The 14,506-nt window shown below is 43.6% G+C and overlaps 1 protein-coding gene across 1 annotated transcript in view; it reads left to right on the top strand.

The window, feature by feature from the left end:
- The first annotated feature begins 788 nt into the window (after positions 1 to 788).
- Positions 789 to 14,506, top strand: part of CHGB (chromogranin B) — a 73,525-nt gene continuing 59,807 nt past the window's right edge. The window contains exon 1 of the mRNA XM_075339314.1: positions 789 to 1,041. Within this exon, the coding sequence (XP_075195429.1) occupies positions 993 to 1,041 (49 nt within the window). The 5' untranslated portion in view covers positions 789 to 992. The remainder of the gene's footprint in view (positions 1,042 to 14,506) is intronic.

The following is a 14,506-nucleotide window of genomic DNA, read 5'->3' as shown; positions in this document are numbered from 1 at the left end:
GATGGGCCGCATGTAAAAACTTATGCAAAGGATCCGTTATTTTTGCCGCATCCGTTGCATAGGTTTTAGAGCCGGATTTAGCTGCACTGCTAAAACTGGAGGTGTGAAAGCAGCCTAAGAAGACAATGTATGTGGTTTTTTTTTTAATGTATGGATGATCTAAGTGTGCGTGTGCGTGTGTGTGTGTATGTATATATATATATATATATATATATATATATATATATATATATTTATATACATATATATATATATATTATATACACACACACACACACATACTCACAAATTTGCATGCAACAGGCAGCAAGTTGAAGTTGAACTGGCAAAAGGAATTCTAGCATGATGCCAATTAATACAAATTAAAAAAAACTATCCATATAATACAGACATATGATCACCCAGGCTCTGAGCACCAGCAAATAGATGAATGTCTAGCATGAGTGACCCCTCTATTAACACAACATCCCCAACACGACCCCTAAAATCACCTGAGGATCTGAGTGAAATGACAAACTTACTGTATAACATGAATGATTTTGCACTAGTTATGATCACCTCGCTCTTCCATTGGTCATAGCCTCCCTTTGCTACATATACAGATCTATTCCTGCATTTGGATTTTAGTTTTCACCCTCTCAGATTTCTAAATTTCCAGCACAAAACATGAAATGTATCAATAATTCATCAGATGAACATTTCAGCTTATTAGCCTCTTTGGGGATGTTGGTGACGCAGATTCCTGGAAGGAAATCGGGGATCGCTTGCCTGGCTGCTTTACATGCAGGCGATAGCCCAGCCTCCCCCGCCTGCTTATATAGCGCCGAGCTCAGCAGCGGCTGTTATTGAGCGCAGCATCCTGCACAGCCCGGGCACGGCACTGGAAGGAGGCGACAGGAGCCGAGGAGCTGCCGAGAAGTGGCGTGTAAGGAGCAGAAGCCGGCATCTGCGAGTGAAAGAGCCAGGCAAGGGGCGGAGGATTACGGCAGGAGATGCCGCCCGTCTTCATCTTACTGAGCCTCCTAGTAGGCACCTTGGAAGGTAAAGTGATGGTTAATGATGATGATGGTTGGAGTAGAAGGAAGTGTGATGGAGAGCAGCACATATAAAGCAGGGACACTTCAGCACCTTGGACAGCACACATAGCGAGGAGCACATCATAGACAGCAGCACTTAGTGAGGAGGACCACATCATGGATAACAGAGCCTAGTGTGGAGTACTTCATGGTCAGCAGAACCTAGTGATGAGTAAATCTTGATTAGCAGCTCCTAGTGAGGAGAACATCATGAATAATAGCAGATTGTGAGGGGCACATCATGGTCAGTAGCACATAGTGAGAACGACAGCAGCACTTTGTGAGGAGCACTTCATGGACAGCAGCACCTAGTGAGGACCACATCATGGATAGCAGAGCCTAGTGAGGAGCACATCATGGTCAGTAGCACATAGTGAGAACGACAGCAGCACTTTGTGAGGAGCACTTCATGGACAGCAGCACCTAGTAAGGACCACATCATGGGTAGCAGAGCCTAGTGAGGAGTAAATCATGAGCAGAGCACATCATGGATAGTAGCACATAGTGAGAAGCACATCATGGTCAGCATCTCCTAGTGAGGAGCACAACATAGCAGTATCTAGTGTGGAGAACATCATGGACTGTAGCACCTAGTGAGGAGCACATCATGGATAGCAGAGCCTAGTGAGGAGCACATCATGGATAGCAGAGCCTAGTGAGGAGCACATCATGGACAGTAGCACATATTGAGGAGGACATTATGGACAGCAGCATCTAGTGAGAACATCATGGTCAGCAGCTCCTAGTGAGGACCACATCATGGATAACAGAGCCTAGTGAGGAGCACATCATGGATAACAGACCCTAGTGAGGAGCACATCATGGACATCAGGATCTAGTGAGGAGCACATCATGGGCATCAGGATCTAGTGAGGAGTACATCATGGTCAGCAGCTCCTAGTGAGGAACACATCATGGATAACAGAGCCTAGTGAGGAGCATATCATGGACAGTAGCACATAGTAAAAATCACATCATGGTCAGCAGCTCCTAGTGAGGAGCACATCATGTACAGTAGCACATAGTGAGGAGCACATCATGGTTTTCAGGACCCAGTGAGGAGCACATCATGGGCATCAGGATCTAGTGAGGAGTACATCATGGTCAGCAGCTCCTAGTGAGGAGCACATCATGAACTGTTGATCTCCGCTTCAGTCTACAGGACCGTTATAAAGCAGAGGTTCCCTACTGTAATTCTGTTTTACTGTATAACTATACGTTTTCCTGATAAAATGCAAATGATTCTAAATAATAAATCTTAGTTATAATACATTACCTTTAATCACTGTCAAATAATTTAATTATATAGAGGTTAATGGAGCCCAGGAGTGTTTTAGCCCCTTTGGCATGTGTGAACAGTGCTGTAAATAATGGAAGCGCCTCCTAATAAATTACACTAAGGGCTTCCTATTGTGTTACAGCAGTCATAAATCCTAAAAAAAATAAAAAGACACCAATTTCTGGTATTTCTGCTGAGCGCTTGCTAAATAACCCAAGGGGGGAAGCAGTTGCCAATTTGACTAGTCATGTATTATCTCTATTCTGCCCCAGGTCCCTATATCTTTTTATGTGGCTAATTAAACGTGTCTCTCTGCGTGATGTATAGAATGTACTGAAGTCATATGTTACATATATGTGTGATCGTATGTATTTATTAACAATTCTAATTGTCTTATGCAAACTATTTCAGCTTTATTATTTGCCAAGTAGCAATAACTAAACAGCTCAGCCCCACACAACATAAATCTGGTATATGATCGCCACCTAGTGGGTAATAGTGACTACTACACACCTCACTTGTAAATACATTTCTGTAGCTAAATAAATTAAAAAAGACTGGAATTTAAGTAAAGGTTCTTTCTTGGTCACATTATAACAACCTCTCTTTTTTTATTTGGAAATAATGAATAATGCAGGACAGGCCATTTTTTTAAAAAACTTTAAGAAATTTTGGCTGCGTATATCTGATAAGACATTAAACTAATCCTTATTTTTAATATTTATTTCTGTTTATTTAATGAATTATCTGTGACACTAAATAATGGATTTAGTTTTGCTGTCATGTAGATCGCACAATAACCATATACCGTATTAAAACGACTATATCTACAATCTCCTTATTATCGCAGGGTTGTGTCGTAGTGGTATACAGGGGGATATCTGCATAGCATTGGTCAGTTCTCCCCGTATTTTGTATGTAGAGCTTCAGTTTTCTCATCTACTTCAAACACATATTACCCATGGAGTCATTAGATGATGCTTCTTATAGAGAAAGCGTATTGATATAAGCAATTATAATCCATACTGTGTACAGCGCTACAGAATATGTTGGCTTCATATCATAATTGAGAGATTAATAATATATCACAGAACTACTCCAATCTGTGGATAGGCCCTCAGTATAAAAGTCTGGAAAACCCCTTTAAGTAAAAAATAAATTCCCCTGGTGGCGTATCTATCAATTAATTAGAGCAAATAGCAATCTCAATAATGTAAAAATGGCAACTTCCCAAAATTCTACAACACTTTAATTCCAGGTATTGATTGCATAAAGTTATCTTTCAAAATATCTATTTCAAGGCTACAAGAGTTGAGCGAAGGAACATTTCTATTAATATCAGTTTATTCTATCCCTTTACGGATGAAGCTTCTGCAGGCTAGTATCACACTTGCATTGAACGGCATCCGTTGCATTGCGTTGTGTGACGGATGCAACGGATGCGTTGCATATAATGGCACAACGCATGCAACGGATCGTACAAAACAACGGAAAGCTTTTTTTTTTTTTTTTAATTTTTTTTTCTTCTTTACAGTTTTACCGGCAGCAGACTATTGTGAACGATCAGCTGATCACCCGGTGGCCGGGCGCTCAGCTGATCGCTCTCACATGCCGGCGGCCGGGCGCTCAGCTGATCGCTCTCACATGCCGGCGGCCAGGCGCTCAGCAGATCGCTCTCACATGCCGGCGGCCGGGCGCTCAGCTGATCGCTCTCATATGCCGGCGGCCGGGCGCTCAGCCGATCGCTCTCACATGCCGGTGGCCGGGCGCTCAGCTGATCGCTCTCACATGCCGGCGGCCGGGCGCTCAGCTGATCGCTCTCACATGCCGGCGGCCAGGCGCTCAGCTGATCGCTCTCACATGCCGGCGGCCGGGCGCTCAGCTGATCGCTCTCACATGCCGGCGGCCGGGCGCTCAGCCGATCGCTCTCACATGCCGGCGGCCGGGAGCTAAGTAATTAAACAAAAGCAAGGAGTTTTTTGGTGCAATTAGAAAATGTATTAATAATTAGTAAAAATACAGATAAGGACATTTCAAGCAAGGGATTTAGGGAATAAATGCCAGGGTCCCATGAACCACAATCATAAGGATAATACAATCCATAAGATAAAGTTCAGAAAATCGGAAATGTTAAAGAGACAGGCAGGACGTTAATTGTGGCTTATAGGTGGCAATACAGATTAGAATGGAGATGGGCTGTACATCTAATAGTAGCCTAGTAACATATCATAGTAGCCCTTATCCAAGAATAAATAAATAAGAAAGCCAGAATAATGCTTACCTAGTTCAAAGGTGGTTCAGGGGAGCCAGACCAGAGGGGAACCTCCGACGGCCGTTTCGCGGTACGGGATCACTTCTTCCGGGAGGAGTGAGTGAGACACTAAGGTATAACCATGAGGCTCCTTGTTTGGATACAAATAATATAAGTACAACTATGTCCCTATGTGTACACACAGCACTAAGCGCAGCCCACTAAGCAATAAGTGCAAGGACGGCAGTGAGGAGTGACACAGAGGAGCTGTTGGGCTGAGACAGAGATAAATATTTCATAAATCTATAGAGTTTACTATAAATAAGACAAGAAGCTTGCAATATGTAGCAGCTAGTGATGAGCAAGCAATGCCATGCTCAGGTGCTCGGTACTCATAACAAGCACTTGGATGCGTGGATAGGCACAACTCAAGTACCCGAGTATAATGACTTCCATGATACTCAGGTACTCGTTAAGAGCAGTTGGATGCTGAGATGGGCGGGATTCATGCTCGGGGGCTCGGTATTCATAACAAACACTTGGATGTGTGGATAGGCGCAACTCGAGTACTGAGTATAATGGAAGTCCATGAGGGACTTGGAAGATTTCTTGAGAAAATGCTCTAGTTCCCCTTTGACGTCCATTACACTTGGGTGCTCGGTACTCATTAAGAGCAGTTGGATGCTCGGATGGGCACAACTTGAGCCCTGAGTATAATGGAAGTCAATGGAGGACTCAGAAGAATTCTCGGGAAAATGCTTAACTGCCCCATTGACTTCCATTATATTCTGGTGCTCTGTACTCGTTAAGAGCAGTTGGATGCTCGGATGGGCGCGACTCGAGTACCGAGTATAATGGATGCCAATAAGGGACTCATAAGATTTCTGATGAAAATACTCAAAATTTCCACACTGACTTCTATTATACACAGGTACACGTTAAGAACAGTTGGATGCTTAGATAGGCGTGACTCAAGTACCCAAGAATAATGGAAGTAAATGGGAAACTCAAGCATTTTTCCGAGAAATCTTCCTAGTACCCATTGATGTCCATTATACTCAGGTGCTCAAGTCGCGCCCATTTGAGTATCTAACTCCTCTTAATGAGTACCAAGCACCCGAGCATGGTAGTGCTCACTCATCATTAGGAGGAACTTACAGCTGTTACCTGAGTCACTGACAGTTGTGTCTGGTAATATCCATGCCCTTGTCTGTTCAGCCTTTGTAGCATTATCATGAAGCACCAATGTTATCATACCTACATGCTAAATTGCCAGTCTTCCATGTAGTTTTGGCCCAAATCAACTCACGAGACTCATAATGAGTGGTGAGGGATATCTCATGTCCAAACCACGCAATGTCTTTGAGTGCGGCCAAGATTCATCCCTCGCTTGCTGAGTCAACGAAGCATCTAATTTTTTGCCCTTTTGTATCAGCTCATCACTTCTAAAAACTTAGATGAGGCATGGCTGGAATATCTAAATTATATATACATTTGTTCATATATTTATACTGTGTGTATATATATATATATATATATATATATATATATATATATGCAGTCATATGAAAAAGATTGGGCACCCCTATTAATGTTAACCTTTTTTCTTTATAACAATTTAGGTTTTTGCAACAGCTATTTCAGTTTCATATATCTAATAACTGATGGACTGAGTAATATTTCTGGATTGGAATGAGGTGTATTGTACTGGCAGAAAATGTGCAATCTGCATTTAAACAAAATTTGATCAGTGCAAAAGTATGGGCACGTCAACATAAAAGTGACATTAATATTTTGTAGATCCTCCTTTTGCAAAAATCACAGCCTCTAGTCGCTTCCTGTAGCTTTTAATGAGTTCCTGGATCTTGGATGAAGGTATATTTGACCATTCCTGTTTACAAAACAATTCCAGTTCAGTTAAGTTTGATGGTCGCCGAGCATGGACAGCACGCTTCACATCATCCCACAGATTTTCAATGATATTCAGGTCTGGGGACTGGGATGGCCAGAATATTGTAATTGTTCCTCTGCATGAATGCCAGAGTAGATTTGGAGCGGTGTTTTGGAGTATTGTCTTGGTCTTGCTGAAATATCCATCCCCTGCGTAACTTCAACTTCATCACTGATTCTTGCACATTATTGTCAAGAATCTGCTGATACTGAGTTGAATCTATGCGACCCTCAACTTTAACAAGATTCCCGGTGCCGGCATTGGCCACACAGCCCCAAAGCATGATGGAACCTCCACCAAATTTTACTATGGGTAGCAAGTATGGAATGCCGTGTTTTTTTGCCTCCATGCATAACGCCTTTTTGTATGACCAAACAACTCAATCTTTGTTTCATCAGTCCACAGGACCTTCTTCCAAAATGTAACTGGCTTGTCCAAATGTGCTTTTGCATACCTCAGGCGACTTGTTTGTGGCGTGCTTGCAGAAACTGCTTCTTTCGCATCACTCTCCCATACAGCTTCTCCTTGTGCAACGTGCGCTGTATTGTTGACCGATGCACCATCTGCAGCAAGATGATGCTGCAGGTCTTTGGAGATGGTCTGTGGATTGTCCTTGACTTTTCTCACCATTCTTCTTCTCTGCCTTTCTGATATTTTTCTTGGCCTGCCACTTCTGGGCTTAACAAGAACTGTACCTGTGTTCTTCCATTTCCTTACTATGTTCCTCACAGTGGAAACTGACAGTTTAAATCTCTGAGACAATTTTTTGTATCCTTCCCCTGAACAACTATGTTGAATAATCTTTGTTTTCAGATCATTTGAGAGTTGTTTTGAGGAGCCCATGATGCCACTCTTCATAGGAGATTCAAATAGGAGAACAACTTGCAAGTGGCCACCTTAAATACCTTTTTCTCATGATTGCATACACCTGCCTATGAAGTTCAAGGCTCAATGAGGTTACAAAACCAATTTAGTTGTTTAGTAAGTCAGTAAAAAGTAGTTAGGAGTGTTCAAATCAAGAAATTGATAAGGGTGCCCATACTTTGGCACCGGTCAAATTTTGTTTAAATGAGGATGCCACATTTTCTGTTAGTACAATAAACCTCATTTCAATCCAGAAATATTACTGAGTCCATCAGTTATTAGATATATGAAACTGAAATAGCTGTTGGAAAAACCCAAATTGTTATAAAGAAAAAAGGTTAACATTAATAGGGGTGCCCAAACTTTTTCATATGACTGTATATATATATGTATACCCACACACACAGAGCTATATATGCACTGTTCCTATGGAATAGTGCATAGATTTTGTTAAAGCGTTAATAGCTTTGATAGTTGTTAATCGTTTATATGCCAGAAGCGTCTTTGTGTGATTTTGAACTGTTCGTTACACTGAGGCTGAAGGCAGAAGATCATTTTAATGTAACTTCTATTAAATCTCAGACCACACATTAATTGTGTATGTTGGTCGGAAACAGAAGTCATTATTATCAAAGTGTTCAATGTCAGATCGAAAACCCTCATTTATTTTTAATCTAGATGAATCTAGATGAATTGATAATACATAGCCTAGAAAAAGACGTCTGAGTGTATAGTATATAAAGGAGGGTCAGGAAACCTAGAATTAATTTAATAGACTAATAAGAATTGTATAGACGTTGGAGCTTAATGGCAACTGTGGCCTCTAGCAATTACCTGACGTAAATGTATTAATGTCGGCTGGATTAAGTGTGTGATGGGATGAAAAGAAGGATAAAACTCAATTCAGCTTTAGGCCCCCTTCACACGTCCGTGAAAAAACACGCACGTGTGTTACGTCCGTTTTTCGGGTCCGTTTTCCATTTTTGTGTCCGTTTTTATGGTCCGTGTGGCATCTGTGTGAACTGCGTATGCTAGCCGTGTGTGCGTGTGGAATGGCCTTGTGTGCACGTGAAACTTAACTGAAGTGTGTGTGTGTGTTGTCCGTGTGAAATGTCCTTGTGTGGTATAAAATGTTGTTCATACATGCCGGCTGACAGCAGACAGAGTCGCGCGCTGAGAATGAACTCGGGTGAACTTCACCCGACTTCATCCTCATACTGCAGCTCTGTCTGTGCCGCGTCCTGATTAGCGGTCACCCGTGACGGACTCACCGGTGACCGCTAATCCCCTGAGTGACTGAATGGAGTACCCCTATCGCATACTCACCGTTCCCCGATCCCCGGCGCGGCGCTGCACGGCTGTTCTCTAAACTCCGGCGGCTTTTCCTCTTTTGAAAAAGCCGGCCGCTCATTAAACAATCTCGTATTCCCTGCTTTCCCCGCCCACCGGCAAATATGATTGGTTGCAGTGAGACACGCCCACACGCTGAGTGACAGCTGTCTAACTGCAACCAATCACAGACGCCGGTGGGCGTGTCACTATGGAGCAGAGAAATAAATAAATAATTAAAAAAACGGCGTGCGGTCCCCCCAAATTTTAATACCAGCCAGATAAAGCCATACGGCTGAAGGCTGGTATTCTCAGGATGGGGAGCTCCACATTATGGGGAGCCCCCTAGCCTAACAATATCAGTCAGCAGCCACCCAGAATGGCCACATACATTAGATGCGACAGTTCTGGAACTCTACCCGGCTCTTCCCGATTTGCCCTGGTGCGTTGGCAAATCGGGGTAATAAGGAGTTATTGGCAGCCCATAGCTGACAATAAGTCCTAGATTAATCATGTTAGGCGTCTCCACGAGATACCCTCCATGATTAATCTGTAAGTTACAGTAAATAAACACACACACACGAAAAAATCCTTTATTAGAAATAAAAAACACTAATAAATTCCCTGGTTCAACAATTTAATAAGCCCCAAAAAGCCCCCCATGTCCGGCGTAATCCAGGATGGTCCAGCGTCGCTTCCAGCTCTGCTGCATGGAGGTGACCGGAGATGCAGAATACACCGCCGCTCCTGTCACCTCCACGCAGCAAATAGGTGAGTAGCGCGATCATCTGAGCTGTCACTGAGGTTACCCGTGGCCACCGCTGCATCCACCGCTGGATCCCTGTAACCTCAGTGACAGCTCAGCTGATCGCGCGGCTGTCTTCATTTGCTGCGTGGAGGTGACAGGAGCGGCGGTATATTCTGCTGCTCCGGTCACCTCCATGCAGCAGAGCTGGAAGCGACGCTGCAGCATCCTGGATTACGCCGGACATGGAGGGCTTTTTGGGGCTTATTAAATTGTTGAAACAGGGTATTTGTTAGTGTTTTTTATTTCTAATAAAGGATTTTTTCGGGTGTGTGTGTTTATTTACTGGCACTTACAGATTAATCATGGAGGGTATCTCGTGGAGACGCCTGATATGATTAATCTAGGACTTATTGGCAGCTATGGGCAGCCATTAACTCCTTATTACCCCGATTTGCCAACGCACCAGGGCAAATCGGGAAGAACCGGGTACAGCCCCAGAACTGTCGCATCTAATGTATGCGGCAATTCTGGGCGGCTGCTGACTGATATTGTTAAGCTGGGGGGCTCCCCATAACGTGGGGCTCCCCATCCTGAGAATACCAGCCTGCAGCCGTATGGCTTTATCTGGCTGGTATTAAAATTGGGGGGGACCGCACGCCGTTTTTTTTTAATTATTTATTTATTTATTTCTCTGCTTCATAATGACACGCCCACCGACGGCTGTGATTGGTTGCAGTTAGACAGCTGTCACTCAGGGTGTGGGCGTGTCTCACTGCAACCAATCATATTTGCCGGTGGGCGGGGAAAGCAGGGAATACGAGATTGTTTAATGAGCGGCCGGCTTTTTCAAAAGAGGAAAAGCCGCCGGAGTTTAGAGAACAGCCGTGCAGCGCCGCGCCGGAGATCGGGGAACGGTGAGTATGAGAGAGGGGGGAAACTGACCGACAGACAGCGAGAAGGACAGATAAGACAGAGAGACCGACCGACAGACATAGAGACCGACCGACCGACGGACTGAGGGAGAGAACGAAACAGAAAAAAAAAAACGACCGACATCACATGAAAAAAGCAAAAAACTTACAGGGAGCAAACAGAGATGTGTCTGTGTCACTCGGACGTGCGCACAGACCCATTGACTTTCATTGGGTCCGTGCTGCGTGTTGCGTGCTGAAAACGGACATGCATCCGTGCAAAACGGAGACACAAACGTAGCACGCACACGGACCCACGTACCTTAATGAAAAACGCACATGTGTCCTCAAACATTAAATAACATTGGTGCATGTTTGTCCGTGTCTCCGGTATATACGGAAACGGACCAAACACGCACGTGTATCACAAACGTGTGAAGGGGGCCTTAAAGAAAAGTCTCACCTTATATAGTATAGGAAACCTAGAAACTGTAGACAAGCAGGGAAACCGCAGAATATATATCTTATCATGGGGTATTTTAAATGGACTCTGTCACCAGGATTTTACTACATCATTTGAGAGCAGCAGGATGTAGGAAAAGAGACCCTGAATCCAACGATGTATCACTTAGATTACTGGGTGCATCCATTCTGCCACGATCAGAATTCTTGGATGTAACATGTAGCAGAGCTCAGATAGATAACCCCGCCCATACCACATCTCTCTGTGTACATTGTCTAATGACAGTGAGTTGCCTATCAGAGAAGGGGGCATGGCCGGATGACTTGGCACGAGGCAGTTTGTGCAAGCAATGATAATGTCCTAGTTATCAAACCTTCACTGTAATTAAACAACAATATATCGAATAGACCTGGCTCACTGAGTGGTAGGGTGCTCTGGAGAAAAGAAGCAACCAATTACAAAAAAGATCTCCGGCACTCCAATGCAAGAAGGATAATGAACACAGTCTGGGTATCTTTGATGCTTTTTTTATTGTGAAAAGGAAAAGTCTGTCTCAACGTTTCGGTCTCGATGGGACCTTTATCGAGAGTTCTATCAGACTAAGCAATTAGAGTAAGGGTACGAATTGCACCAACTTGGAACTGTGTGGGTCACCACCCAAAAAGGTAAGTAAATCAGTAAATGCACTGTGACCAATATGTTGAAATGTCAGTGTCAGCCAGTAGGGGTCGCCAAATGACACGTGCAGTGGCGTCATACATCGAAGGGACACCCCAGTCCAAAACAACTGTCCAAAAGAGGGCAAAAAGTGAATGTATGCCCGCCCCCTGGAGATATATTAGCCCAGAACAAGCACAAGCACAAGAGACCACCTCTGTCTAACAGGCCAGTCCCTGCCACATCTCAGTATATCCTGGCAAGACCATTGATACCTATATCATTGGTGCACTCCCTTCATCTTCACATGACAGGGCTCTCCTGTTGGATTAATTAAGTGACATATAGTGGCTTTTGCCCCCTTTTTGCCCTCTTTTGGACAGTTGTTTTGGACTGTGTTCATTATCCTTCTTGCATTGGAGTGCCGGAGATCTTTTTTGTAATTTGTAATTAAACAACAGCATAAAGCTTAATAAATGACACATCTCTGAAATCTGTGTTTCAGCCCCTATCTCCGGCTGTCTTCAGAGTGCATAACAAAAACCTGCTGACAGATTCCCTTTAAGGGCTCATACAGACGACCGTATAAATCGGATGTAGGCTATCCGATTTTTTTTTTATCCAATATCACATTGCCCCATGGTATTCAATGAGGCAGTGTAAATTATTTTTTTCACTGACCAAATTGGTCTGTGGACAAAAATCACAGAATGCTGCGATTTTACTATCAAATTGGATAACACTCACTCATTCAAGTCTATGGGTGTGAGAAAAAAAATGGGATTCCATGATTTTTACAGATACATTCAATTCTATAACAAAGGAAACTGTGAATGTTCATCTAAATGATTAATAATTGCTACTGTAAAAACAACTATGGTACATGGATGACAAGTGAGAAAAATATCATCCCAGGTTTCCGCATGAAATCGGACAGATTTTTCATTTTTCTATTGCTCCATTGTATATAAAATAATCCAGCCTCCAAATAGTCTCCATTAAAAAATTCTCCTGTTCTGTGTCCGCAGCTCCCTGCGCATGTCCCTGCTTACAGGATTACAGGCAAACTGTGCTCTGATCCTGCGTTTGGTGTCATTACTATCCAATATCTCAGCCGGCAATAAAAGGGCAGAGTTAAAGGGAAGTTGCAGAATCAGACTACAGGGAGGCTTTTTGTAGTCTGTGTCCATGGCAACACATAGATTGTATAGATCCAAAACTGTGGATTTTTTTGTAAAATCGTTTCATTATACATTTTTGGAGCGGTAAAGTAACATTTTCCAAGGAGAACACAGCTATTACTTTGTGAACATTTAATCTGATACTTTGACCTTAAGCGGGCTGTACACGCTGGGACATCGCTACCGATATATCGTCGGGGTCACGTCGGTAGTGACACACATCCGGCGCCGGTAGCGACATCGCAGCGTGTGACGCAAATGAGCGCCGATCAACGAGCGCAAATACGTGCGATATCGTAGCTCGTTGTCACGTCGCGTTCCATAATATCGCTGCAGCGACGGTACGATGTTGTTTGTCGCTCCAGCGGCATCACACCGCTATGTGTGACGCCGCTGGAACGACAAACATCTCCTTACCTGCGTCCACCGGAAAAGGAGGAAGGAAGGAGGTGGGCGGGAGGTTCCGGCCGCTCATCTCCTCCCCTCCTTTTCTATTGGGCGGCGGTTCAGTGACGCTGCTGTGACGTCGCTGTGACGCTGAACGAACCGCCCCCTTAGGAAGGAGGCAGATCGCCGGTCATAGCGACGTCGCAGGGCAGGTAAGTGCGTGTGACGCTGCTGTAGCGATAATGTTCGCTACGGCAGCGATCAACACATATCGGTCATACGACGGGGGCGGGTGCTATCGCGCTCGGCATCGCTAGCATCGTCTAGCGCTGTCAAAGCGTGTAAAACCTGCTTTAATCACAAGTTGAAAATTTTGTGTATTTTATATTATTTTATATTTTAATAAGTCTGAACATAGTGCTATATATTTACATATAATACAATGGGTAATACATGCACAGCTGTATGATCGTGATGAAAGGATGGTGAGGATATGCCATTAGATATATATCTGCTGATTATTTAGTGGCTGTTCGGGCTCGTGCACACACCTCCACTACACCACTGTTTTTAATGGCTCTGTAATTGGCCACCAATAGAGGTCTACGTGTCCTCCACTGGCCTCTGATTTCATACAGAGGGGTACAGAGGATTTTCACTTGGATTTTGTGCAAAAATAACAAAAAACAAACCAAACCAAAATTTTGTTTTTTTTAACAAAGGATTGGAGGTGAGGGACAACCCTCTTTTCATAGCAGTTACACCATACCGATCTCTCGCAGAGATAGTTTATTTCCTCTAGTTCTAGTAAAGTCTGGATATCCACCTGCTTTCTCCCTCTCTGTCAATATTCATATCCTCTCACCGATAGGATGACTTAATCAATTCTAGCACTGAAAAATCTGGGGTCTCTGGGTCATCCCCTTCATTTTTGCTTATCTGCAGGCTGTGTGGTGGGAAAAGTTCCCAAAGTGTTCCAAAATATTTTTTTGATACTTCCTTATTTTTCTCCACATAATCACATGACATTATTAATCAGTGCTTCTACACAATTTTCTATTTCAAACTTGCGTCTTTTCAATGGTCACACTTGTGTCATGGCTCAGTTTGAGGATTTGATCCGTTGACCTGTCGTTGCGTGGTCAGTTCCTCTGTCTGCTGAGCTATTGTCTTTTCTTCCCTGTCCAAATGCTGATGGTTCCTATTGTTTTTGTTCTGCCTTCGTGGTTCGCTCCTCTCCAGGTGTTACTCATTTTCTCGTATCACAGTCTGGGTTGGGTTATATATGTTCACCTTTCACTGCACTTCCTTGCTGGCTATACCTCTAGGTAGACTTGTTTGTAGGAGTTCTGGCCCTTCAGCTTAGGGGTTTACCTGTAAGTAAACACAAGTTGCGTTCCTGCTGTGAG

The sequence above is a fragment of the Anomaloglossus baeobatrachus genome, chromosome 3 (assembly GCF_048569485.1).
Source record: "Anomaloglossus baeobatrachus isolate aAnoBae1 chromosome 3, aAnoBae1.hap1, whole genome shotgun sequence".
Lineage (NCBI taxonomy): Eukaryota > Metazoa > Chordata > Amphibia > Anura > Aromobatidae > Anomaloglossus > Anomaloglossus baeobatrachus.
This window is presented reverse-complemented; position numbering and strand designations above follow the sequence as displayed.